Source organism: Canis lupus, chromosome 13, assembly GCF_048164855.1.
Source record: "Canis lupus baileyi chromosome 13, mCanLup2.hap1, whole genome shotgun sequence".
In the NCBI taxonomy this organism is placed as follows: Eukaryota; Metazoa; Chordata; class Mammalia; order Carnivora; family Canidae; genus Canis; species Canis lupus.
In genome coordinates this window covers 45,968,296-45,995,586 of record NC_132850.1, presented here as the reverse complement: position 1 = coordinate 45,995,586, position 27,291 = coordinate 45,968,296, and the positions used below count along the sequence as shown (strand labels likewise).

General features: G+C 51.2%; 1 protein-coding gene and 2 long non-coding RNA genes across 7 annotated transcripts in view; 1 reads left to right on the top strand and 2 right to left on the bottom strand.

Annotated features, from left to right (window-relative positions):
• Positions 1-17,608, bottom strand: part of LOC140603042 (uncharacterized) — a 78,235-nt gene extending 60,627 nt beyond the window's left edge. For 3 of the 5 annotated variants that reach the window (XR_012006089.1, XR_012006087.1, XR_012006085.1), the window contains exon 1: positions 16,035-17,608. This is a non-coding gene — a long non-coding RNA (uncharacterized lncRNA). Of the gene's footprint in view, positions 1-2,502; positions 2,657-16,034 lie in introns of all 5 variants that reach the window. The other 2 variants (XR_012006086.1, XR_012006088.1) reach the window with 1 other exon arrangement.
• On the top strand, positions 6,015-8,965 carry LOC140603043 (uncharacterized). Its single transcript, XR_012006090.1, has 2 exons — positions 6,015-6,938; positions 7,549-8,965. It is a non-coding gene; the product is annotated as an uncharacterized lncRNA (long non-coding RNA).
• A 1,096-nt stretch (positions 17,609-18,704) lies between the features above and the next one.
• Positions 18,705-27,291, bottom strand: part of REELD1 (reeler domain containing 1) — a 21,886-nt gene continuing 13,299 nt past the window's right edge. The window contains 7 exon segments of the mRNA XM_072771594.1: positions 18,705-18,756; positions 18,891-19,034; positions 20,809-20,977; positions 20,980-21,187; positions 22,793-22,862; positions 26,184-26,316; positions 26,319-26,405. Of these exon segments, the coding sequence (XP_072627695.1) occupies positions 18,705-18,756; positions 18,891-19,034; positions 20,809-20,977; positions 20,980-21,187; positions 22,793-22,862; positions 26,184-26,316; positions 26,319-26,405 (863 nt within the window).

Genomic DNA, 27,291 nt, shown 5'->3' with positions numbered 1-27,291 from the left:
TCTTATAAGAGTTTATTCTCCCCTAGCAAGCCAACTAATCTTATTTACACCATAGGACAATTTTTCAAATGTGAGTAATATATAACCTCATTTAAAGGGGAAAACATTTCTCATAGACCCTGGGAAACATCTCCAGAGCCAATTCTGAGAAACCGCATTAAACAGTAAATGACCATCACTAACAGTCCATCGGGCCCATGTGCCTGTGAACATGGGCCAGGACGCGACCCATGAAATCACAGCACCATGCTGAGTCATAGATGGTCCTCTGGATGATTTCAACAACTCAGAAATTCCAAGCAATCAGAAGAAAGGAGCCTAGGGTTTCTGTGAGACCAGGCCTCAGAGTCTGCTGATACGAAAAGACAACACACAGAAGATCGATCCTGGCCCCAACCATAGACATTGATCATTCCCTCATTACCAGCTATTCCAGATGTGAAATCCTTGCAACCTTGTTGATTTGAGCTCACTGCCGGAAGTTCTAGACTCTGACTCTGGGTGTTCAAAGAGAGCAGTATTATCGATGTGGGGTCCTGGGCTGGTTTTGCCCACGTGCTCAGAACTCATCCTTTCCACCAATACGACTTCCTACCCTGGGCCCCGCAGCTCTTAGCATCTCACGTGTGATGCATCCTGACAGTGCCCCACCCCCTCGGTTGCTGCCCCGCAGCCGTACCTGAGAAGTCCCATGCCTGTTAAAGATGGAGCAAAATACCATTTTCCAGTTCACCTCTCTGCTCAAGAAGCCAAAGGGAATTGTGTGACATCCTAGGTTTGTAACTAGGATCGAATGAGAAAATCCCCACAAACAGCTTGTCACAGCGTCTGCCACTTGGCAGGAACTCAACAAGTGGCAGCCACTATCATCGCCCAACCACCATGGGACCTGGGTAAACTACGCTGCACATGTAGCGTCAGGCTCGGTCCTGCATGACTTCTAATTATGTAAAAGCCAATTACAAAGTCCATTAAATGTCACTAATCAAGTCAGGAAGTGACCAGGGCATGAGTCGTACTTCCTCAGTTAATGAAGATACCAGATTCTTCAACCTGAAGTTCAGGATGGTTGCAGCAATCCCTGTCTTCCAGCAGGCGTAGGAAGGCCTCCCAGCCCCCGTTGCCACACGGGCCTTGCCTTTGTCTGCCTACTCCAAAGAACTCCAAGCAGACGTTTTGCCCAATTTCCTCAAAAGCCCTGAGTCTGGCTAGAACCATCAGATAAAGCAGTTGACAGAGCTGCCCACATAGTTTCCGATGGACCCATGCCTGCCTGGGATGAGTTCCGGTTCAGGGGCTGCTCCCAGAGCAGGCACTGTGGTCACAGCCTCTCAAGGGGACGCTCCTTGAGCTCACTGCATCCAGGTAAATGTTCCCTTTCCACTGGGTGGAGTGCCGCCACGACCCTGGGATGGCTGGCTGGCCATCCCCCAGGCCCGATTCCCACTCACTCCTTTAAGGTGAACATTTTCAGGAATTCCAGTCTCCAACTTTTCTCCCCAGCCTCCCACCCTCTGCCTTTCCCAGTGCCTGTCCCACTGTCACAGCTTCAGCCACCTTGTGTAAACCACCGAGAGCTCCTGGATGGGTAGCCCGGAGTGCACGTCTGACTGCATCTGGACATTCCCATGTGGGTACCCTCAAGGCACCTCAAACCCCACACTCCCTGAAGGGAGAGCCAGCCACCTCTTCTTTCCCTACCCTCAGTCCTCCCCAAGCCCGCCTCTTGTGTTGGCACAGCAGCCAGGCTTGGTGACCCCCCTCAGACCTTCACTTCCCACTTCTCATATTTAGTAATCACCAAATTCTCTTGATCCTACTATAAATCCTCTTCTTAATCTCCACCTTCTTCATCCCACTGCCACTGGCTTAAAATACTTTTTTATTTGTTTTTTTTAAAAGATTTTATTTATTCATTGAGAGAGAGAGAGAGAGGAGAGGCAGAGACACAGGCAGAGGGAGCCCGACATGGGACTCGATCCCGAGACTCCAGGGCCACGCCCTGGGCCGAAGGCAGGCACCAAATCGCTGAGCCATCCAGTGATCCCCTAAAATACCTTTTTAAATGTTATTTTTTGTCCTCCAGTAATACCTTTCTCCAATCTAGGACACATTTATCAATCACCTACCACGTGCTGAGTGCTTTGCTAAATGCTTTACATGATCCTTGTGATAATTAAGACTTTAATCCTTGTGATAATTTTGATTTTGGTGTAATTACTCCCATTTTACAGATTAGAAACTGGAGGCTCATCAAGCAGACTCTGGCTCTCTGCATTTCATCTGCCTTCCACATCTCACTGCCCCAGGACACACAGGGGACATATGCTGGCCCTCCAGGGACAGTAACAATTCAGCCCCCAATGCTAAGTGAGGATCCGGCCGAAACTCAACTAGCCGAGGAGAATGCGTGGGCAGGTGCAAGAGGGAGCACTGGGCCAGGCGTAACAAGGCCAGGCAGGCCAGTTATTGTAAAGGGAGCCCTACATCAGGGCCTTTTACCTCTGGGTCACTGGTTCAAATCCAGGCAGGCCTCAGCTGACAGAAAATCATTACCGGCTCTGTGTCGGGTTGCTTGACAGATGGAAAATGAGTTTCTGTCTCCATCCAGCAGGCAAGTGTCCACATCACACTTGGCACTAAGCAGCTCTTGACTCTGTGGAGACAGAGGAGAAGTCAGGCGACGGTCACCCTGGTGTCAGGCAGGTCCCTGAGGTCAGGCGAGCCTGCATTTCAACCTTCTCTGTGTGCCCATCTGACAGCTTCCTCGTCTCAGCCGTTTCAGGGGCGCTTTATTAATCTGCTTGCAGGTTTTTTTGTCTGAAGACACTGTTTAACAAGTCATTTGAAGTAATGGAACAGCTGAGAAAATCTGATTCTGCGGCATCGAAAGATGAGCAGCCAAATCACAACAGGACAGTATCTGAAAGGACAGCTTTCCCCTTGGCCGGGCCGGGCCCTGGGCCGCTGAGTCCATGCGGCTGGGGTGCGGCTGCTGGGCAGGGGCGGCTGGCACCCCGCTGCACCCGGGAGCTCCCCAGAGTGGGGGCGGCGGAGCCGGTTCCCTCCCGGGCACTTGGTTTTCCTCTCTTGTTCCCTCTCGAATGTACCAAAGCCACTGGTCTAAAGGCGTCCCAAGCTTAGAAAATGCCTCTTCCCTCCCTGTGCGTGGACAGGCCCTGCCCAACCTTGGGAAGGGGTCCAGGAGCCCCACGGCTGGGCTTCCTCGGCACAGCCCCGTGGGAGGCATCCACAGGCCGCCCGGGGAGGTGCTGAGAAGGCAAGACGCCGCCTGACTGGGCCAGGCCGTGCCGCCCCAGGGCCGAGGGGCCCGGCACACGCCGTCTTCTTTCTCACTGTTTCTGGCAGCGCCGCCGAGTCGCGCCCATCCTGGGCCCCCGAGAAGCCCCCAGTCCTCCCGGAGTCTCTGGCTCTAAACAGAACGAGCCCACTGGGCTGTTGGGGGCCCCCAGCGATGTGCCCCCCGGATTCCCCCGGCCAGCACGGGGCACACCGCGTGGTCCCCTCTGTTGACCGCAGTGGGCCGGTGGCACTTGCCCCTCCGGAGTGTGAGCAATGGGTCCCACGACTCTCGGGTTCACCTGGCTCGTGGCAACCAGGCCAAGGTGTGCGGAGGGACCCTCGGAGCCACCGCGGAGCCCGTAGGCAGCTTCTGTCCCTGGGAAACCCACTTCCCTGCCTCCCAGAGGCGGCCCCACACTTGAGCTTGATCTCACCCCCCCTCTTGTCTGGTCGCATCGGGGGAGAAGGGACAGGAGCACAGAGGGGAGCACGGAGCTTAGGGCCATGGTGGCACCTCACTCCGTCTTTGCGTCCCCTCAGAGATGTCTGAAGCAGGAAGGAGCCCCCAGATGCCCGGTTTGCTCTGTTGCTCTGGTTCCCGCCTCTGCGGGACACGCCGGCATTGTCCATCGGAGCCGCCCCTGTCCACCTGCTGCCCTTCCCGCCGCCCCCGTGTCCACCTGCTGCCCTTCCCGCCGCCGCCCCCGTCCACCTGCTGCCCTTCCCGCCGCCGCCGCCGCCCGTGTCCACCTGCTGCCCTTCCCGCCGCCGCCCGTGTCCACCTGCTGCCCTTCCCGCCGCCCCCGTCCACCTGCTGCCCTTCCCGCCGCCGCCGGCACATAGACTCCCAGCTGCACCTCAATTTCCAGGGCTCCGCCGTTTGCGCAGTCGCCGCGACGGCATATGGTGCGACTTTCCTTCACAAACCGGACAGAAACTGGGGTTTCTCCGTGCGTGTGTGCGTGTGCGTGTGCGCACCCGTGGCTCTAGTTATGAAGCCATATAGGCTCATGGGGAAAAAAATCGGGATGGAGTGGAGCGAGAGCTCGGTGTGCAGGGCGGCCGGGAAGACCGCGCGCCGCGTCCCTCTGCCCTTGGCCGCCGCCGCCCTTGGGGTCCCTTGCGGCCGCCCGGCCTGTCCCCAGAGCCCACGGCTACTTTCGGATGCAGCCTTTCCCGGCTCCCGCGGCACCAAGAGGACGGAACAGGAGCCTGCGGCAGGAGCCCCCGGGCTTGCCCGTCTGCCCACACGCGGGGGCGCAGAGGGGTCAAGGCCAGCACCGGGAGCGGCCCGCGAGGAGCCGGACGGACCCCGGCCTGGCAGGCTGCGTCCTCTGGCTGTGCCTCGGCAAGCTCCAGGTGAAGGCCAGGGGCTTCCCTTGACGTGCAGGCAGCCTGCCTCCGCGAAGGGCAGCAGGCAGCACCTGGTCACAGCCGGGCCCGGCGACGCTCGGGGCCTGTGCCCGAGGCCGTGAACCAGTTACCCCACGCGATCCTCCCCGTCAGGCTCCATCTCTGCAGGATGACGATGGTACCGCCCACCTCAGGACCTGTCCCCAGGACGAAATGAGGTCACTCGTCTAAATGAATGATGTTAATTCGAAAGGGTGACACAGGTGTCGGGGGGGAGAGCAGAGTCCCATGTATCAGATGTGCCCCAGAATTGAGGTTTTAGTGTCTAAAAGCTGTTCTAATGTACCCCTTGACGTTCTTCTATTCGTTGAGTAAGAAAATTATAAGAATGATCTCTTCCCACCCCCACTCCCACCCATGGAACTCAATGGCGCTATTTCTTTTTGGGTGGAAAAAACATTTACGTTTCTAACGTGGGCTCCCTGGAGAGCCCTGGCTACAGAAAACGTGCACAGTGTCCTGCCAGCACCAGGACTGGGTCTTCTTTACACTTATTTACATATGGAGCGAGATCTCCACGGCTGCCTGCCCGAAGCCCTATTTTTAATTGTTGGCGGCCCAGCTGCCCCCTGACCCCTCCTGGCCCTCCGGGGAGGATTTCCGGCCCCTGCTGGCTGACGGGGAGGAGCAGCAGACAGGCTCCTGGGAGGGGAGCTCTGCCCCGAGCCCCCCACCCCCATCCTGGCAGGCACAGCCCCTCCGCAAGGTGCTCGGGTCCGCGGGGGCTGGTCCCCCACCGAGCAGGAGCCGCCGGGCCCTGGGCCTGGCCGGTGGGCGCCCCGCGGCCCCGCAGCTGCAGCCCACGTGGACAAAAGGACGGGGACGGGACGAGGGGGAAGCGGCTGCCCACATGCTCCCCAGCGTCCCCCTCTGGCGGCGCTTCTGGGAAAATTAGGAATAGAGCCAAGTGTAGGCAAAGGGCTGGGTCTGAAATTTAGACAGACTGTTTTTTTTGTTTGTTTTTTGTTTTTTGTTTTTTTTATTTGCATTTCCTAGACAGAGCAATAAAATAGATATTGATAAATATTTTCCAAGAGTGCCCTCTAGTGGAAATCTAGAGGCAGGAGCACATCTTAGCAAGAGGCGACGCGGATCCCAAACTCCTGAATAAAAATAAAGCACGTCCGAGCGAGACCGCCTCCACACGTGATCCGAAAACACATCACGTTTCTCCCACGGGGCCGGGAAGTGTCACAGGGCCTCGATGGGGGATGAAGGCTGCCTTAGGTCTAAAACGAGGTCGTGCTCTACTTTGGGAAGTGGAAGGCGGGGGGGGGGGGGGGGGCACAGTATCCGACACCCCGAGCGCGGAGGAAGCGCGTGCACCGGGCCGGCTGCAGGCTGAGCCCTGGATCTGGGCCGTGGGGGCAGCCAGGGCGGCGGTCCCGGCCAGCCCCGAAGGCCACCCACACTGCTGGGCTTTTACCTTGGAGGATGTGGGACAGTGAGTCATTTGTGCCTCTTCCCGGTTCTTCCCGGCCAAGGGCAGCTTTCCCCCTGGAGGCGCGCAGCTTGGCGCGGGGCCCAGCCGTCTGCAGCCTGCGAGGGTGCGGGGCTCTGCGGGCGCCCCCAGCGCGCTGCCCCCCCAGCCCGGGCGCCCGGGCAGCCCCGCGGGTCGCAGCGGCCTGGCACGAAGGGCCTCGGGCAGGAGGCGGCGGGAAACCCTCGCCCAAATCCAGGCTGTGAGCCAAGGCGACCCCGACTGCTTCTGACCACTCTCCCCCCGCCCGGTGCGCGTCCCAAAGAGGATCCGGTGTTATCTGCTTGGGCGGATTCCAATTCATCTCAAAACCGCGGCTACTGCCAGTAGTAGTAGTGAGTAGCCGCCAGCCTCTGATTTCCCCTTCAACGAACGACTGTGAGCTCTTCCTCGGTACCAGGAGCGGTCTGGACTCCCGACCACCGCGGCAGACAGGCCCTGACCCCGGGAGCAGGCCAGGTGGAGGCGGACGCCACAGAGGACGGTGTGTTGGGGCCCTGGGGGGGGAGCAGCGAGGGGCCGGGCCGCCCTCGCCAGCCCAGCTCAGGCGCAGGCCACCCCAGGCCTCCTCCCCGGCCTCCCTTCCCGCAGCACCCCTCCTCCTGCAGGTCTCCTGACGCCGAGACAAGATCCCCCTGCACCGATGCAAAGCGCGGCCCTGACCAGACCTCGAGCAGGGACAGGAGGGAAGGAAAGGCCACCAGAAGTGACCCCGAGGACTCCTCAGCGGCCAGCGGGAAGGGTGATAATGCGGACGGCGGGGTGCTGATGCTTTGAATGTGATGGCTAGTAAGGGGAGAGCCAACTGAGATGAGGTGGGGGGGGGCAGACCTCTCTGAGGCCACATTTAAGCTTCTCTTGCGTGCCAGCTGTTCACGGGGTCAGAGATGGAGGATACAGAGAGAAAATGCTTCCTGTACCTTCAAAAAGTTCAGAGCCCCGTGATGAAATGATAATCTCAGGATTCAAACAGCAGGGTTTCAAAATAGCCCTAAGGTCAATTGCTCACGATAAATGTGCCAAGTAACACATGCTGTCCCCATTTTTTATTTTTCTTTTTTTAAGAGTTTATTTATTCATGAGAGACACAAAGAGAGGCAGAGACACAGGCAGAGGGAGAAGCAGCTCCCTGTGGGGAGCCGCATGTGGGACTGGATCCTGGGACTCCAGGATCACACCCTGGGCCGAAGGCAGAGGCTCAACCACCGAACCACCCAGGCGTCCCCCCAGCTTTTAGATGTGGAAACTGAGCTATGAGACGTGGAAGGACGTCCAAAGTAGAGCTCATCAGTCACGCTGTCAAGTTTGGATTAAGGCTTTTCTTACCTCCCATTTTTTTGTCTTTCGTACAGCATGTTGCTTGGTAGGAATGGGGATGAACCGTGAGATGCCGACGTCTCCCTCAGCTCGAAGGTTTCATGTGCACATGCTGCACTGTCCCACGTGGATTAAGAGGACACTGCCCCCTCGCCCCTGCCTCCCAGCCTCTGACTGAAGGACTCTTGCTCCGTCTAGAGAAACAGGTTTCCTAGAGCAGTTGCATTCAGCCTTTCTCAGCCCCAAGGACTTATGGGAAGTATTTTGAGGAGGAAGGACAGAGGGACAAGCGAAGGAGAGATGATAGAGCTGGACTTCTCTCACCCCGAGTAGCTGTGCTTTGATCCGCTCTGCATATTGGGCTTCCATTAAGAGCAGATTCTTTTGAAAAAGCAATTCTGATGGTTGGAAGAGAGGAAAGAAGAGGATTGGGGTCAGGGGCTGGTGTAATAACCGTTGGCTTGTGTTGGGTCTAGGACCCAGCCTGGAAATCAGATGATGCAGCCACCCTGCCGTCGGCCACTCCCTAGAGGCAGGGACCACGCCTCACTTCCCTTTCTATCCTCCGGCATTAATAGAGTCCGCCACGGGGCGGGTGCTCCATCAGTGTTTACCTAAGTGATCTGAATTAATTCATCTGAATTAATTCGGGCTTCAGTTAAGTCTCTAGCTTAGGAGCCGTCCCGTTTTACTCCACAATATCCAACCTCTCATCTTCCAAGTCAGCACTGACCATCCCCAGAGAGGGCTGGCGATAAGACACAAGGCTTTCCTCTGGGATACAGGGGACGCCTTCAGCAAGCACTACCCCTGCAAGGAGATCCGTGCTGCCTCCCCGGGTCTATTCTACAAAAACAGTTGCTGGTCGCATAGGTACGACTCCTGCTATACGCTTGGAAGGAACTGGGAGCGTGCTGCGTGTCTACTCACGTTGGAACAATGAGGCCAGACATGAGCCTGGGAGTGTGGTCCTTGGGGGCCTGGGTGGTAGCTCCTTCCGCAGCTCTGTTGAGTGGCCGAATTATATACAGATTTGTTTCTATTGCAGAAATGTGTGTTTCACCCATAACCTGTCTATGCAGTGCAGTGACTCTGTGTTCAAGTTCTGCCGTGTGCCAGGCAGCGGGCTAGATGCTGGGGGATATAGCACAAAACGACCCCGCAAGAATCCCTGCCCTTACGGAGTTCATACGCAGCAGAACCCACAGCAGCCGCTCTCGGCCATGGCAGCAGGTTCAAATCACCTGGAAAGGGTTGATAACTCTGGACATGGGCCCCACTCCCAAGACGTCTGATTTAATTAGCTTGGGATCCTGATATCCGTGTTCATATCCAAAGGATCTGGGGCTAGCTGAGAGGAACGCTAAAGGTCCGCGGAGAAGCTTCTAGTCTTTCCAATTATGCAATGAGCCAATCTCCCTCCTTATTACTTATTAAAGTTACTTATTAATATTTCCTTATTCAAGTTGAACCTTTCCCCTCGCCCCAGGCTGTGGGAGGAAAAGGAGACACACACACAACTTGCTCTTTGTTTCCTCCAGAATTTCCCTAGGGCTGTGTGTCTCTTAGCTTCCTGCCTCAGGAGTCTTTTCTTCTGGAAGCGGTGCCTGGGCCAGGGCAGCTCCTGAAACCTGGATGTTGGAGAGGTGTGGCCTTCCCCTCTGCCTTCTGTCACCCTGCGTCATTAATCGCTGCGTCTGGTTTTTCCTCTTTCCTTGACTTCTTTTTCTCTCCACCTCTTGGAGCCTGGTGCCTTCAGTGTTCTTTGTGGCTCTGGAAGGTGGCAGCGATGCCGGAGCTGGAGGCAAGAGCCTCTCCCCCTCGTCCCTCCTCTAATCTCACACAGGGTCTCTCTCTCCCCAGCCCTCCTCACCACTCCCCCCCCATCCATCCCTTCTCCCACCCCAGTGCCAGGCTTCCGTGCTTTAAATTTCCACCTCCTTGCCTCTGCCACAGGGGCGCCCGGACCGCCAGTACAGAGGCGGCGGCCTGTCACCAAGCATATGGGACCGGAAATTGGACGTTGTGACCCTCCCCCATCTCCACCCATGCCCGTTGGTCATGGGGTCTGGAAAGCACCCCATCCACAAATATTAAAGAGTGAGAGCAAAACAAGCTTGCTTGTCTGCTTGTTTTTTAATACCCGGAGGAGTTGATATGCAACCCCAGAGGGTCTGGCCAAGTAGGGGCTCAGCTTAATCAGAGGGCTCAGGCTTACATAATGCCCTGCAAATAATAATAATAATAACATAATAGTACTAATGCTTGTGCTACATTTGGAGTTTGAAATGATCAGTGACATTTCCCCTGATGAGGTTAAACAGCCTGGCTCTCAGGGCTGCACATTTGCATAATAAAGATCAGAAGTCACTGCCTACTACATCTCTCTCAGCACCGGCCCCCTCGTGTCCTTGATTCAGGGACACCACATCCTAATGTACTTCCATATGCGGTCCTCTGCAGTGATTCTAATCTTTGGCTTGCATGTGAAATGTCAGCCTTTTTTTTTTTTTTCTTTTCTTTCCTTTTTTTTTTTTTTTTTTGCCTGAGAAAACAACAAATTATGTTTCTAAATGAGAAGGTACTGCCTGTAATGGATAATATAATCTGAAAATGCAGAGGCAACATCTGTGACCCATGGTGCTAACCTAGCAAGCTGTAGTCTATTTTCCAGCCTATCAGTTGATAGGAAAACATCACTTTAGATATAATAATTAATCATTAGTCAAAATGGATATTCCCATTGGTTCCTTGCCTCTCAGACAACCCTGCCTAGCCTGGCTATAAATCAGGAAAATACATTCTTTAATAACCAATGGAATGCACTTCTAGGCAACCTCTTTCCTCCGTAAAGAAACAAAACACTTTGCAGAAACTGTCCATCATCAGCTGATGGATGAAGATCCTCCCGAGGTGCCATTGAAGAAAAAGAAAGCAGGGGGAAGGGAGGCAGTAGGTTCAAGATGTTGGCTGCAAACCAGGGAAACATCTTACAGTGGTGGCTCTTGGTTTGGTAATGGGATGATGAGAGCCATGGGGGCCCATTAGTTCCTTTTCCCTCTGTGTCTGTCTTCTCCCCCTAGCCTACTGCTGGGGCCTTGTCACAGCCCAGGAGGTCAGGCCTTGGCCTAGCCCACCATGAGTGGCCAGTCCCCACGTCCCATCATCCTCCTGGATTCAATGGCAGATGCAGATTAATCATTTCAGCATTTTTCTGCTTGATTCCAGGCTCTCTCTGGATCCATTGACATATTTACAGCACCTACATGCTCTAAGAAAACAGATAATTTGCCAAGTCTATTGGAGAAAAGAGAAGGCTGGAAGTCAGGATGGAAGGAAGGAGTAAGAGGACAGTCTTAGACTCAAATGCTGTTTCACTGTGAGCTCTCAGTGGCATTGTTCTTCTCCTCACCTCTGAAAAGGAGGTGTTTTTGCTGATTTTTAACCATACTTGTTGGTTAAATTTCTGGGGCAGTTCCTCAAGGTGAGAGGAAAAGGAATCAGGAGGAAGGAAATAGGGCAGCCCGGGTGGCTCAGCGGTTTAGCACCGCCTTCAGCTCAGGGCTTGATCCTGGAGACCTGGGGTCGAGTCCCACGTCAGGCTCCCTGCATGGAGCCTGCTTCTCCCTCTGCCTGTGCCTCTGCCTCCCTCTCTCTCTCTGTGTCTCTCATGAATAAATAAATAAAATCTTAAAAAAAAAAAAAAGGAGGAAGGAAGAAGAAAAGATACTTTAACCTCAAACTTCAAAGAGAGTATCCAGCTTTTATTATTCTAATTAAACAAAATTAAAAGTTCAAAAACCAAAAAACCACTGAGTCCAATGACCTTTATAGCCATTCCTAAATGTTTTGTTTAAATTCAACTTGCCGGCATATAGTATAACACCCAGTGCTCATCCCATCAAGTACCCCCCTCAGTGCCTGTCACCCAGTTGCCCTATCCCCCCACCCACCTCCCCTTCCACTACCCTTTGTTTCCCAGAGTTAGGAGTCTCTCATGGTTTGTCTCCCTCTCTAATTTTTCCCCACTCAGTTTCCCTCCTTTCCCTTATAACCTCTTCCACTATTTCTTATATTCCCCGTATGAGTGAAACCATATGATGATTGTCTTTCTCCGATTGACTTACTTCACTCAGCATAATACCCTCCAGGTCCATCCATGTCGAAGCAAATGGTGGGTATTCGTCATTTCTAATGGCTGAGGAATATTCCATTGTATACATAGACCACAGCTTCTTTATCCATTCATCTTTCCATGGACACCGAGGCTCCTTCCACAGTTTGGCTATTGTGGACATTGCTGCTATGAACATCGGGGTGCAGGTGTCCCGGCGTTTCACTGCATCTGTATCTTTGGGGTAAATTCCCAGCAGTGCAATTGTTGGGTCATAGAGTAACTCTATTTTTAACTTCTTGAGGAATCTCCACACTGTTTTCCAGAGTGGCTGCACCAGTTTGCATTCCCACCAACAGTGCAAAAGCGTTTCTCCACATCATCACCATTTGTTGTTTCTTGTCTTATTAATTTTGGACATTCTCACTGGTGTGAGGTGGTATCTCACTGTGTCAACCATTTCTAATTTTTGAACACTATGTTTCACTATCTCAGTACTGCCCACCCAATTGCTGAATGTGGAAATGATTGAGGAAAGGCTGCTTCAAAAAAAGAAGAAAAAGAAAGAAGAAAAGAAAGAAAGAAAGAAAAGAAAGAGAAAGAAAGAAAGAAAGAAAGAAAGAAAGAAAGAAAGAAAGAAAGAAAAAAGAAAGAAAGAAAGAAGAAAGAAAGAAAGAAAGAAAGAAAGAAAGAAAGAAAGAAAGAAAGAAAGAAAGAAAGAAAGAAAGAAAGAAAGGCTGCTTCTTCCTGGGGCATGTAATTGCAGCTCTTATTAGAGACCAGCAGTTCCCAAGTGGGGGCGGCTTGGGCCTCCAGGGGACATTGGACAATGCCTGGAGACACTTCTGGTTGTCCGGACTACAGAGGAGGGAGCTACTGTCATCTAGTGGCTAGAGATCAGGGATGCTGCCAACCATCCTAACCATGCACAGGGCAACCCCCACAACAAAGGATTATCTAGTCCAAAATGTTGAGCATATGGAGGTTGGAAAACCATCTACCAGACCATCTAAACTGAAGAAAGTGTGCCCATAGGCAAGCCTCTGACTTGGAAAGGCCCCATTCATCTTTCCTTCTGCCCGGCTCAGATTGGGAAGTTAAATTAACGGCTCCGCTTCTCCCTGCCAAGAACTTCCCTGAGCCTTGGATCTGAGACTCAGAACATCCCCTGCCCTGGAGACAGTGGCCCACAGAGCTCTAGCTGGCCTCTAGACAGCCACCTGCATCTCCTGATGCCCATGCTCCCTAGAACTGCCTGAGGTGCTGCATACTCAACTTCAATCCAGACCAAGGACTGGGGATAGTAACACAAATCTTAAATCTTGAACTTTTCACTCACTCATTCAGCAAATATTTATTGATTACTTACTATGTATGAAGAACAACTCTAGGTGCTGGGGGAATCACAACAAGTAAAACAAAGTCTCTGCCTTTACAAAGCATCCTAGTCAGGTAGAGGCAGAAAATAAAACATACAAATAAATACATGAGACCCAGGCGGTAGTAAGTACTATAAATATTAGGAAGCAGGGAGGGGCAGAGAGAGTGAGAAGAGATTGCAGGGGCCTGGGGAGCCCCTGTGATAACACTAGAGCAAAGCTCGGAAGGCTTGTGGATGTCTGAGGGGATGGGGTTCTGGACAAGAACAGCCAGGGCAAGGGGGCTGAATGGGGCCATATAGTGTTCAAGGAGCTCTCTTGACAGTAGTGAACGTGGGGTGCCAGGAAGAAAGGAGGGGCAGTGGTGGCAGGCCTGGCAGGTCTCCCAGGCCCCGGTCAGTGCAATCAGATGTTCATACATTATTCTGAGAGCGATGGAAAGTCACTAGACAACTCAGAAACAGTGTGGCATAAACTGTTTTACGTTTTTAAAAGCAAAAAGGCACCAAGAAAACATTTGACAGGCCTCAGCGGTCCTGGCAGCTGCACCCCATTGTCAATGGAGTGGAGTCTCAAAGTGTTCACATATTCTTTTCGCATTCAAAGAACAGAATAACGAACTTAACAGCAGACTTCCTTTTACCATAAAGGCCCTCCTGATATTCTAAAGCGGAGGTGACTGTGCCTGGTTTTGCAACACCCTAAGGCTCTACATGCAGATGGAGCAAAGTTCTTCTGAAGATGCTCTCAAGTTTAATAAAATAAGTAAGGCAGATTCATTTCACTTGAATGAAAGAAATGCCTTGCCACACACCACTTTTAGAAGAAGGGGATTGGGGTGGAATGAAATCAAATCAGAGAGCCTGTATTCCAGAAAAGCTGGGATCACTGACAAATACCTGAAGTCCAGGAATGGGAGAGGGTATATGTGTAATTTATTCATAAATTGCCAGCCATCTCCAGACAACTTTTCAAATAAAATGTGACACTTGATTAAATATTTACTGGTTTGTTGACCCATTTTTTTTTGCCATTGTTGTTAATTAGAATTTTTTTAAAAGGAAACATTGTCACAGCAAATTAAAATCCAGACAGCCTCAACATGGGATAGCTCAGCCAGGCTGTAGTCAAGCATTAAGTTGCGATTTAGCAACAGTATTGTATCTGAGGGGAGACATCAATTGGAAAAATCAGAAATAGCCTCTCAGTGTAAAAAGGTTGAGGCTCACCCCTACACTAGATCAATCTGCCATCATTAACACAATAGATCTGTTTGAAATCTAAAGAGTTTTGGAAATATAGAGTTTTCAGCAATTGTTTTTCTGTTATCTTGCCTTAAATATGTATTTAGCCCAAACCCCCTTTTCAAAGCAGTGCTGGCCAAACAGTTCTGTACCTGTTTCTACAAAACAAAAAAAGCTATGTTAAGATGTTGCATGAGTCCTTTGCTTTTTTTTTTTTTTTTTTTTTTTTTTTTAAAGCTTTTAATGGCTTTGTGCTTTAGTAAATGCCTTCAGGTTAACACTTCCTACTGGCTCCCCTCTGGGGTGTCTCTGAAGCCAGGCTTAGTGGACCTTCAAGTTCACAGTAACAGAGGGGTTTTATGTCTCCTGACTACAGGTCTATGGACTCTACCGCCCCTGCCAAAAAAGAGTTTACTTGCAATGTCTCAGCAAATACGTCTGACCCCCAGCAGGAATTGTAGCCAGTGGCTATGGTGACAACTTAGTGCGGTGACCACCTCTGTTGGCTGGGTGGAGGAAGGGGGGCTCACAGGGGAGAAGCTGTCATGGAAAGGGAATAACATTTTTGGTGATCATGGAGTTTCTCTAAATGGACTAGGTTTGTTTTGTTTTAGATTTTATTTTATTTTTTATTCCTAACAGACAGAGAGAAAGAGAGGCAGAGACACAGGCAGAGGGAGAAGCAGGCTTCCTGCGGGGAGCCCGACATGGGACTTGATCCCAGGGCCCCAGGATCACGCCCTGAGTGGAAGGCAGGCGCTCAATCGCTGAGCCCCCAGGCGTCTTTAAATGGACTAGATTTAGAATTGCAGCTGCAGGGATGCCTGGGTGGCTCAGCAGTTGAGCGTCTGCCTTTGGCTCAGGGCGTGATCCTGGAGTCCCGGGATCGAGTCCCACGTGGGGCTCCCTGCATGGAACCTGTTTCTCCCTCTGCCTGTGTCTCTGCCTCTCTTTCTGTCTCTCATGAATGAATAAATAAAATCTTTAAAAAAAACATTTGCAGCTGCAAGGTGACGTTAAGTAGTCAGTCCTGGTGGCTACAGGTTGAACATGCATTTGCTGGTCACAGCAACTGGAAGAGGTAAAGAATTCGGTTTTCAAACTCTGATGAGGGAGCGGAGACTCAGAGGTCTGACTTCTGCACCGCTTCATTATTTTGCCCGTGGAGCCAGAGAAGAGGAAAAGGCCACCCCGGAGATTTCCCTCACCCCCTTCGCTGCTCCTCCTGGGGATGAACACCCCCTCCTTCTACTCACAGAAGCTGCGTGGCAGGCCGGCAGGCTAACCTGAGAGGAGGCGAATTAAAGACAGCTTCAAATCCTTTGCCACTTCTCCCATAAAAAATCAAAACCTTTCACCTGCCCTTCGAAGAAGGTGGGCTGGCCCATGACTTCCCGTAACCACTGGAAAGTGGCAGCAGCGAAACCATGTGACTTCCAAAGCTAGGCCTTAAGAGCCACCCAAATTCTGGTTTTGTCTGCTTGGAACACCCCCCTGGGAACCCAGCCGCCGTGCTAGAAGGAGCCGTGAAGAGAAGGGACAAATTGCTGCCTACACACATCAACAGCCGAGGCCCAGCCCGCAGCCAGCACCCACCACCAGCCCAGGTGAGCAAGTCACCTTGAACGTTCCAGCCCATTCAACAACACATGGAGCAGAAGAACTGCTCCGCCGAGCCCGGGCAACCCCAGAACTGGGAAAGATGATCAAGGTGGTGGTAGTGGCTGTTTTAAACCACTAGTTGAGTAGTTTATTTCACAAACAACTGTGAAAGAATTTCTTACTGTTGGCCAGAGGATGATGGCCTGAGGCGAGCTCTCCACTGGTGGGATTCCTGGTCTGCATCTCGGGGAAGATACCATTGAGGAGGGTGGGATATGTAGAAGGGGTGTCTCTGGCCACCACTGGAGTATAGTACATTCATTTCTTCCCCCAGAATTCCTAGAACACTCTCATTTGTGAGCACACAATTACCCAGGTCTCCATGTTCCTAATGAGGCTTTGCCTGAAGCCAGGAGACAGCTCTGCATAGCCCAGAATCCAGGAGGAGACAATCTTGAGTTTAGTGCCCTATGATCTAAAAGAAGCTGGAAAAACAGCAGGATCTGTTTCTTTCCCATACACTCCGTTTTTTTTTTTCCATACACTCCATTTTTTAAACATTCTTTTTCTTGAATTGAAGTGTCATGAATGCCCCTCTCTTAGTCAAGTTACTGAACTTATTCTTAAGTTATTGTGAGAGTTAAAGGTGAAAATGTATGCTGAGTTCTTTGCACAGTACCTGTGTGATTCAGGTGCTCAATAAACACCCTTTCCAAATTTATAGTGGTTTTTTGTTTCCACATTAAAATGTTTTATGACTCTGTAACAGGTTTACCTCTGAAAACGCAGCTAATTTCTGGGTGTCCAATTAGCTGAGCATATTCAAAAGTTATACTCCAGTCTGTCGTCTTGACCCCACATAGTACCTCTGGGACACTTGGCTAAGTCAAAGGGATCTTCATACATCACAAGAACAGGAAGATGGTCTTGGTCCACGACGTTGTCTTCCTTTTTGTCCTTGAAAAGACGAGTTGAGGTTCTTCTTCCAACTGTGTGGCATCAGCATTTTTTGCAGCCTGACCTTTGGCAAGAAGCAGTATGTCTGCTGGCTGTTGGGGTACATAAGCCGCCCATCAGGTGTGAAGGGATGGGAGGTCTCAGATCCATCTGCACCTCAAGAAGAGGCTTGCTTACCCCGCTCTCGTGTTCATGCGGTGCATACACGTCTCTCCACAGATGTGTTGGATGGAGTTCCCTCAGACTCGCCTTGCTTCACATCAGTCTCCAAGGCGGATCTGCCTGGCTTTTGAGTTTCCAAGACGACTGAATACCCCAGCGCTCGCCTTGTCATCTGAAGCAGAGCCAGCTGGGAGGCTAGTTTTGAAAACGAAACTTCTGAGGAGGTTTGGGGAGTGCAAGTGGGGGCTGCAGTTCTTTCTTCTTCTGAGAGACACGACCCCAGTGCTACTTTTTTTCAAAGAGTTAGAGCAAATGAGCCTGACACACGGAGGAGGGACAGAGCTTCTATTTCTGCAGGTTCCTTAAGGCAACAGAGGAAGCTCCGCGGCCAAGGGAGTCTAGTTAATGAGCAGGTTATACAATATTCATTGTGTTGAGTTTAACTCTTCAAACAGAACGTCTAATTGTGAAAAGAAAAAAAGCAGCTAAATTACAGATGTTAAGACAACAAAGCCCGAGAAGAACTAACTCCCTGTGCTGATCAACCTGTCCTTCCCCTGCTGCCTCTGTTCCCGAGTCCTCCTCCGCTGTTCTCGCTCGGCTGTGACCCCGCGGGGCAGGGCCCACCGGGCCGCGCACCCCCTTCCCCCCAGGCCTGTGTCCCCCTCGGCCGTGACCCCGCGGGGCAGGGCCCACCGGGCCGCGCACCCCCTCCCCCCAGGCCTGTGTCCCCCTCGGCTGTGACCCCGCGGGGCAGGGCCCACCGGGCCGCGCACCCCCTCCCCCCAGGCCTGTGTCCCCCTCGGCTGTGACCCCGCGGGGCAGGGCCCACCGGGCCGCGCACCCCCTCCCCCCCGGCCTGTGTCCCCCTTGGCTGTGACCCCGCGGGGCAGGGCCCACCGGGCCGCGCACCCCCTCCCCCCAGGCCTGTGTCCCCCTCGGCCGTGACCCCGCGGGGCAGGGCCCACCGGGCCGCGCACCCCCTCCCCCCAGGCCTGTGTCCCCCTCGGCCGTGACCCCGCGGGGCAGGGCCCACCGGGCCGCGCACCCCCTCCCCCCAGGCCTGTGTCCCCCTCGGCTGTGACCCCGCGGGGCAGGGCCCACCGGGCCGCGCACCCCCTCCCCCCCGGCCTGTGTCCCCCTTGGCTGTGACCCCGCGGGGCAGGGCCCACCAGGCCGCCGGGCCGCGCACCCCCTCCCCCCAGGCCTGTGTCCCCCTCGGCTGTGACCCCGCGGGGCAGGGCCCACCGGGCCGCGCACCCCCTTCCCCCCAGGCCTGTGTCCCCCTCGGCTGTGACCCCGCGGGGCAGGGCCCACCGGGCCGCGCACCCCCTCCCCCCAGGCCTGTGTCCCCCTCGGCTGTGACCCCGCGGGGCAGGGCCCACCGGGCCGCGCACCCCCTCCCCCCAGGCCTGTGTCCCCCTCGGCTGTGACCCCGCGGGGCAGGGCCCACCGGGCCGCGCACCCCCTCCCCCCCGGCCTGTGTCCCCCTTGGCTGTGACCCCGCGGGGCAGGGCCCACCGGGCCGCGCACCCCCTCCCCCCCGGCCTGTGTCCCCCTTGGCTGTGACCCCGCGGGGCAGGGCCCACCAGGCCGCCGGGCCGCGCACCCCCTCCCCCCAGGCCTGTGTCCCCCCTGCCAGCAGAGGCGGCCGAGGCTGTGCTCCGCTTCTGGCAGAACAAACCGGTTCTCTCCCGCCTTCCTGCCAGGCCCTGCCCCCCGCCGCTCCGGCATCAGCGCCCCCCGCAGGCCGCCGAGGGACACCGCCGTCTGCCGGTGGCAGTCCTGGCGGAGCAGCGGGCGAAGGCCAGTGGCCAGGAAGGCGGCCAAGGCGGCGGGAAGGCCAAGCAGGATGGCCAGCTGGGCAGTCCCGAGCTGGGTCCCCTGCAGGGCACTGCCCCCCCCCCCCCCCGTCCCACCTCAGGCCTTGGGTCGGTCTTCCCGGGGTACCCCCTTCTCCCCCTTCCACGGTCCTCCCCACCCTGGGCTCCCTGGGCTTTGACTGAGGCAAGAAGCTGGCAGAAGGTCTCGATGCTTCTGACCCGCTGCCAGTGGCAGGTGACCTGGAAGCGGCAGAGGTGGGGAGGGCACGGGGGGAGGGGCGGTGTGGGGGGTGGAGCGGCCTCAGCCTGGTTCCCAGGGAGCGCTCCAGAGGAGCAGAGGTGCCGCGGATCCCTAGGATGGACGGTGGACACGGGGGACCTCATCACGGTCCTACTGGAGGACTCCATTTTGTCCTAGAAAAGCAAAGGTGGGGGGCGGGGAGAAAGTCGAAAGACCTGGTCTTTTTCCAAGCTGCCACTGAATGTTAATCGGTGTTCCAGAAAGAATCCCAGGCAGCAGCTGAAAACGCAGCCTTGTGCCTGCTCCTAAAAGAGCTCACAGTAAAATGTGATGTGCCCTTGTGATTGACGGGGATGAGGTGGCTAATGGAAACCCCACAAAGAGAGCATGGAGGCCACTTACAAGGATAAACTTAGGGTCCTTAAGAGGCTTCCAGACCGATAGGCACCATTATCATCTCCAAGAGCCAAAAGCTTTGAGTGTCTTTTTACGCTAGGACCCATGCAAGAGGGCATTTAATCTTGCTGGAGGTTCCAATAAATTTGAGTAAGAATATTATACCATGTTTTATTTTGTGTTCCTTTTAAGACTTCGAAGGAATAGTAAATCAGTGGACATGTATATTTTATATTGCCCATTGATCTAACCTCTAGAACCATACATGGTGTTTTGAGGCCAATGTTATAAACAGTGGTGGAGAGCTGGGGAGATGGGAATTATTAACTGAGGCTAAGCGGGAAAACAAATCACTAAAACTATCAATTTCTACAATTGTCGATAATTTCAGAGACACTGAGTATAACAGAAAGGCTGGTATTGATTGGTAAAAAGATGCTGTGCATATATTATACCCTTGTCTCCTCTCAATTTTGGTTCCTAGTCTAATAGCTCTGCTTTCCTAGCCTGGAACCTCCCACACTGGGATCAAAATATCAACCTCATCACCCACCCACAACCAGGGCTGTTACCTGTTCATCCCTATCTAAGGGTGGGCAAGTTTCCAACAAATCAGAGCTTGGATCATTCTGAGTCCTAAAGGGAAGGATAGAAGGGCTAAGAGAAGACTAAGTAGACAGATCAAAAATCAACATTTCCACCATTGTTGTGTACACTGACAAAATCAGATTTCCTTAGAAAGACTCCTGAGTTTGGAGTTAGGGGCTAAAGGGTATAGGGGGAGAGGGGCGGGGAAGAGGCAGGTGAGAACAGTAACAAAAGACTCACTGAATGTTTTTATTTATTTTGCATAAAATATGTATTTGTATACTATAAATTTACATATCTCTGCTCTAAAACATATATTCATATATAATTTTATTTGTAGCAGCATATCAGAGATCTCATCCTGTCCAAGAAAGTGCAGTTTCCCCAGGTGATTTTCATACCCAGCCCTTTGGGCCAGTCGCCCTTCTACAATCAGGGTTTCTTTTTCTTTCTTTCTTTTTTTTTTTTTTAAGATTTTATTTATTCATTCATGACAGACACAGAGAGAGAGAGGGAGAAGCAGGCTCCATGCAGGGAGCCTGATGCAAGACTTGATCCCTGGTCTCCAGGATCACACCCTGGGCCGAAGGCGGCACCAAACCACCAGGCCACTGGGGCTGCCCTACAATCAGGGTTTCTTGTGCACCTAAGAAAAAATATGGTGAGATATTTTCCTGTCAGATGCCAAGAAGTTTATGTTTCCTAAGTTGGCACCCCAGTTTGGCCAGTTTGGTGGGATAAGTTTGGCCTTATCCCACCACAACACTGAATGGCCCACTCATCCATTACCTGAGGTGGGTGCTAGGGATGGAAGCAATGCCCTCTGAGAAGAGTCTCCTGAGAGCAGTGAGTCTCTCCAGCCCACGGATATCCAGGGATGGTTCTAGGATTAGGTTGCTGTCCCCCCTGGGTTGCTGGCCATTGCTGATTGCAGTAGCTGTGGGTGAAGATGATTGGAAAGAGTCTTTACATCCCCAGGAAACTCTGTCACCCACAAACTTGCAGGAAAAGGATCTAAGCTGTTCTCCTCTGCAGCTCCAGTTAGGGAACCAGCAAAGACGTTTGCAGGCTGAGGAAGAGTACTGGGGAGACTGGGAGCTAAAGAGAGATCCAAAGACACCACAAAAGACAGTGAGAGTATTTTCCTTGTATTGATTGGCATAAACAACTATGATAATGGGGTAAATACTGGAGACTTTGATATGTTTAGGGCAAACCATTACGTTGGGCCACTCAAAAGTATCAATAAAAGGATGATCTGCCCAGTGATATAAGCTCTTGACCAAGTGGCAAAGGACTTGATTTTTAACATCTTTTTTTTTAAATAAGTCTCTGGTCCTCTGTACTTGTGCATTCTTAACAGCCACCGCTTAGGGAGCATAGAAACCATTGTGACCACTATATTTTTTCATACCTCTGCCAAAAACTGTTTCTAGCTAGAAAAAAAAAACAAAATCAGAATCCCACAAATCAAAGATTTTTGAAAGCCCTAGGTCTTTCCTGCCATATTATCAACAGGAAAAGTCTCTCCCATGATGATAATGACTTGAGCCTCTGCCATGGGCAGAGTCAAGATCAGTGCCCTCCACTGCCCTCCACCTTCTCATTTCCCATCCATGACTGCCCAACATGACAGCCTAGAGCTTTAGGAATAAGAATTAGAAAGAGTGCAGCAAGCAAACAAGCATCAGTTTGGAGTCAGATTATTGTCTGGGTTCAGCTCTCCACTCTGCTAACTCCTGTTTTGGGGCAAGTCCACCAGGAGCATCAGTTTCTTCTTTTGCAAAATGGGACCAAGAATGGTTCCTAGGAATAGAGCTGCTGAAGAGGTGAAATAAAATCACTAATATAGAAGCATCGAGCACAGTGCCTGGCACAGGTGCAGCCTGCAATGAGGGTTTACCATGATAACGGTTAGGATGACGATGGTGTTTGCAAAAAAAACACATTAGCAGAGGTTTCTCTGGCCAGGGCTCTAACTGGGTTGGAATGCATTTTTTTTTTTCTTTTAGGGCCACTCTTCTCCAAAGCCTTTGTCACTCAAACATTGAGAATGAAGTGAAAAACAAAGAAACCTAAAGGACACACAGAATGTGGCAAAAGCTCGACAGTTTTAAACTCCTGCCTGAACTCTGAATGCATTCGGACATTTCCCATGGGTACATTGTATGATGGGCATTGGTGTGGGTGCTGGGGATGCTGCATAGTGGTGGCTGTTGTTTCTGAACTTGAAACCTAGGAGAGACTCTTAGATGCTCAACCTTATAAAATACAGTGTGATGAGACCTTTAAAACCAAAACTAAGAAGGCAATTACATTTGCCTCCCAAGGAGTATGGGGGAAATTTTCACAAAAGAGTTATTTGAACCTCCCCTTGAAAGAGAAATAGATTATCGGGAGGAACAACCCAGTTTGAGGAAATGTCAGAAAGCAAAACATAGAGATCATGCCTAATGGGTTGGGTAGACCCCAAAGTGTCCTGAGGGTCTACTGGGAAATAAGTTTGAGAAATATAATACGCTATTTTTTTCAGTACACTATCTTCTTAATGTGAAAATTCATAACTCATAATTTGTCTACTGCAATCTTCTTACAGTTAAGAAATCTATTCCACTTTGCTAGATGACATCCCCCCACCCCCACCACAATGCACATGTACGCACACACTCCTTCTTCCTTTGAGAAACGCTGGGGTTTGTGTAGAGGAACGGGCAGGAAAACAGTCTGGGCCAAGAAGGGAGGAATGTGTGCAGCAGTGTACTAAGGGGTTCACCCTGTAGTGGCTCAGACAGGAGTCTGTCACCTCGTGGGGGACAAGGTTCCCAGCGGGGTCCCAAGACAGCCTGCAGGGACAACATGATGCAACTTCCCGACACCTCACTTTTATTCGTATTCATATTAAAACAAACATGCTTGGGATTAAAATGCAACCATTGCATGACTTAGAAAACAAAACATGAGACTTGGACCACACGTTGGATTTGCAGGGTCTTCTTCAGGCCACAGCCAGACCTTGAGATCTTTACTTTTAGGAGTATCTTGGCAGGAAGGTTGGGGGAGTGGTGCGGGGCAGTGGGGAGAAGACGGTCTGGGGCAAAGGCAGGGTGCGGAGGGTGGCCCAGAGTAAGCCGCGTGCCTGGGTCCGCTAGAGCGAAGTCAGCCGTTAGTACGTGGCCAAGAGCAAAGGACCGAGTAAAGGGAAGTGGAATTGAAAGGATTAAAGGTTGGATCTTCGGTGCAGGTGGCCCTTCTGAGTACATCGTTCAGAGCCCTTAACTAGAAATAAATCATGGAAATGAGTTCCACATCGCCAGGAATGTTCAGGGGACTATTGGATTCTCTAGCTGGATCCTCTCGTTTTGTTTTGTTTCAGAAGTTCATGGGCCAAAGGAGTCTCGGGTTATGTGGTGAGCCCGGGGGAAAGTCTGTTGCCTTCAAAACGGGACTCGGTGCTCCAACCCCGGCTTCCAGGAGCCCTGTACCTACCATGGAAAGTGACGATTAAAGCTGGACACGTTTTTATATAAAAAGAAGAAAGGACCCATGTCTTTCTCGTGCTCTTCGGGTGGCCCCAGGGGTCTGCAGAAACCCCCTGCGAGGGCGCGACGACTGGGAGGTGCAGGAGGTGCAGGAGAGGGGGGAGGGGGGAGGAGGAGGGGGAGGGGGGAGGGGGGAGGGGTGCTGCTCTTGGGCGCTGCGGCAGTGTCGGCCTCTCCAGCCCCGGGCCGCAGCACCGCTCGGCCGCGGCCCCTACGGGCACACCGGGCACACCGCTGCTCTAAACTATGGCCCAGCCGGGCGGCCCCCGGGCCGCTTCCTCCGGGTCCCTCCGGCTGGGCCGCGGTGGCCTCCGCCTGGCCCGCGCCACGGGGCCGCCGGGCTCCCCAGGTGATTCAGTCCTCTCCCAGGAAACGAAATACGACTGGACAACTGATAAACGGTGGATAAAGAGAGCAAAATGAGGCAGGGATTTAATTTCCTTTAAATAGAAGGGAGCGCCTGGGTAGCTCAGTGGTTGAGCGTCTGCCTTCGGCTCAGGTCATGACCCCGGGGTCCTGGGATCGAGTCCCGCATCCGGCTCCCCGCGGGGACCCTGCTTCTCCCTCTGCCTGTGTCTCTGCCTCTCTCTCTCTGTGTCTCTCATGCAAAAATAAATAAAGACTTTTTAAAAATAAATAATATCTGAAGAAGAACAAAAGTCTAAGTGAATAGAAAAACTGAAGACATGATCGTATTGCCCTTTAGGTGACTGTGCTCTCTTTAAAAACAAACACTCAGAAGCAGCAAATAATTATTTTTTTATTTTATTTTAAGATTTTATTTATTTATTCATGAGAGACAGAGGCAGAGGGAGAAGCAGGCTCCATGCGAGGAGCCCGACGTGGGACTCGATTCTGGAAATCTGGGATCTCTCCCTGAGCCAAAGGCAGATGCTCAACTGCTTAGCCACCCAGGCATCCCAAGAGCAGCAAATAATTAAAATGGGGAAGGACATGTATATATCAGTTACCCTCCTGAATAAATACAGGCATTAAAAAAACTCATTTTGACTAAAAGATGTCTTCTTGAACTATTTAGTCTCAAAAGGTTTCGTCTTCAACTTTATTATTATCCATTACTGGTATGTTGTTAATTGAATTACTCTGTTAATTGAAAATTTCATAATTCTGTTGTACAATCTTAGAGCTCTGTTGTAATTGTAGATTCCATTGGAAATTAGAGATAAATTGTTAGTACTCTAACTAATATTTTGAATACTTAATGGCTTTCTGTAGTAAAAATCACTTTCACAAACGTTATCTCATTTACCCTTCCAAAAATTTCACTGACATAGGGATAATTGGCTAGGATCATTTTTCCCACTTTAAGTATTCAGAAGGCAGTTATAAAGATATGATCAATTTAGCTGAGGTCATCCAGAATACTAGGTGCAAATAAGAGTCATGGCACAGGCCTCAGACATGTCCGTCTGTCACTGTCACTGTAGGTGAGGATCCGAGAGGTGAGTGAGCACAGGGCAACTTTGGAAGAGGCTTCTGGTCAGGTGACTTCACTGTCAAATGGAGACAATAATTTCTAAACTACTTCCTACGTAGCACACAGCAGCTCTGATGGCAAACCCAGAAATAGAAATGGAGACGTTGTAAGAAATAAAAGGAGCTATACAGATTTAAGGACTTCAGATAACACACGTCCCCTGTCCTGGATTAGAACCAAAGCCCCCCAGGCAGCAGCTAGTTTACACTAATAGTCAAGTGGATACTGACCTTCCCAAATGGGCAAACTCATTAGGGCATGGGCTTTTCTTCCCTGCTGTCCTGCCTGCTGAGTTAGGCCACCAGGAAGGGATGGAAAAGGTGCACTGTGGTGGGGTGGGGGGCAACACAGCTCATCTGTCATTATTCCCAGTGCAGAGAGAAATTCTGGTGAGGAAGACAGCATGGCATGTGGATGCCTCCACCCTCAGGCACAGCCTCTCCCATATATATATGAGCATGTGGGGAAAAGAAACTGAGAAATATACACCTTTCCCAAGAGTAAAAAAAAAAAAAAAAAAAAAAAATTATCTTTCTTGGTAAATGCAAGTATCTGAAAGGAAATGCAAAGCAAGTGTCCCATTTTGAGTAATGATGCATATATGGGGTTTCCTGTTGCCAGGAACTATTGTAACCACTTTGCATATGCTGGCCCTTTAATCCATATAGAAGCCCCTGAGGTAGGTGCTGTCATCATTACACACATCTGATAGGCCATAAGCCAAGGCACAGGGACCTCAGTGGCTTTCCCTGTGCCCAGGAAAGTGTCTATTCATCTGTCTGTCTCAGCCTCTGTCTTTCTCACTTTTCCCTCCTCTCCCACTGGCCCTTCTTGCTCTGGTCAGGATTTCCTAGGGAGGTTGGCCAAGATGCACCTGTGGGGCCAGAGAGGAGGGGAAATCATGTATTCCTGGACTGTGGATAATGACAAAGAGGGGAACTGGGGGCAACTTCTTTTTTAGTTACCGTCTGCATGGACTGTCTAGTTGAGGCAGTCCTCATCATCCTGCCCTTGTCATTAGGTGGCTGGAGGTAGGGGCCAAAGCATGAAGGAAGAGAAAGGAGAAGCTCCCTCTCTTCAGAGTGTAAGGCTCCATTAGCAAGAAGCAGCACTGCCCTCACTCTTACAGGAATCTGATGTCCCCCACAGGCTGGGCAGGGGATTTCCACTCGAAGGACAGGTTTCTCTTCCGGGATTTGTCAGAGTGGGTGATTGTGTCAGCCTCTTGAAAACAAGCCATTGCTTTGGAATGAAGAGGAACAAAACAAAAGTGCCAGCTACTTGATGATCAGACACTCTTCGAGCCTAAAGTAGAAATCCCATGAAATCACAACTGCTCCTCACGGTCACTGCAACAGAAAACACCCATCCAAGGTGAGCACTCTTGATGTGGTTCTGTTTGGTGATTTTACATGGTCATGTTCAAAACTAAAAGCTTAAGACCAGCCCCCAGAAAGTACACAATTCATTCGGGAGGAAAAAATGTTGAAGTGCTATTTCACACCCAAAATAAACTCCATTTAGATCAAAGTCGTATCAAAATTAAATACAAAAACAAAAACAAAACAAAACCTAGGAAAAATACAGTTTTTAAAAAAATATTGTAGTTGGAATGCTTTTCTAAGAAAAACCCAATTTCCTTAAAGAAAAAGATTATTTAAAAAAATTGTGAATATGGGATCCCTGGGTGGCGCAGCGGTTTGGCGCCTGCCTTTGGCCCAGGGCGTGATCCTGGAGACCCGGGATCGAATCCCATGTCAGGCTCCCGGTGCATGGAGCCTGCTTCTCCCTCTGCCTGTGTCTCTGCCTCTCTCTCTCTCTCTCTCTCTCTGTGACTATCATAAATAAATAAAAAAAATAAAAATAAAAAAATTGTGAATATAGAAGAAATTAAAAGACAAATTATAAACTGAGAAAAGTATTTGTAAAGATACAAAACAGACAAATATACAAAGAGCAATGGTGAATCAATAAAAAGATGACCAAATCCAAAATTATCAAAGGACATAAACAGAAAATAAAATAAAGTCAGTCATGGTTTATTAAAGAGGGCACTTGTGATGAGCACTGAGTGTAATATGTAAGTGAGGAATCACTAAATCCTACACCTGAAACTGATTTTACCATATATGTTATAAAACTAAAATTTAAATAAAAACTTGAAATAAAAAATCATGATTTAAAAAACAATTATGAGACACTATTTTATACCTACCTTATTAACAAATTTTAATA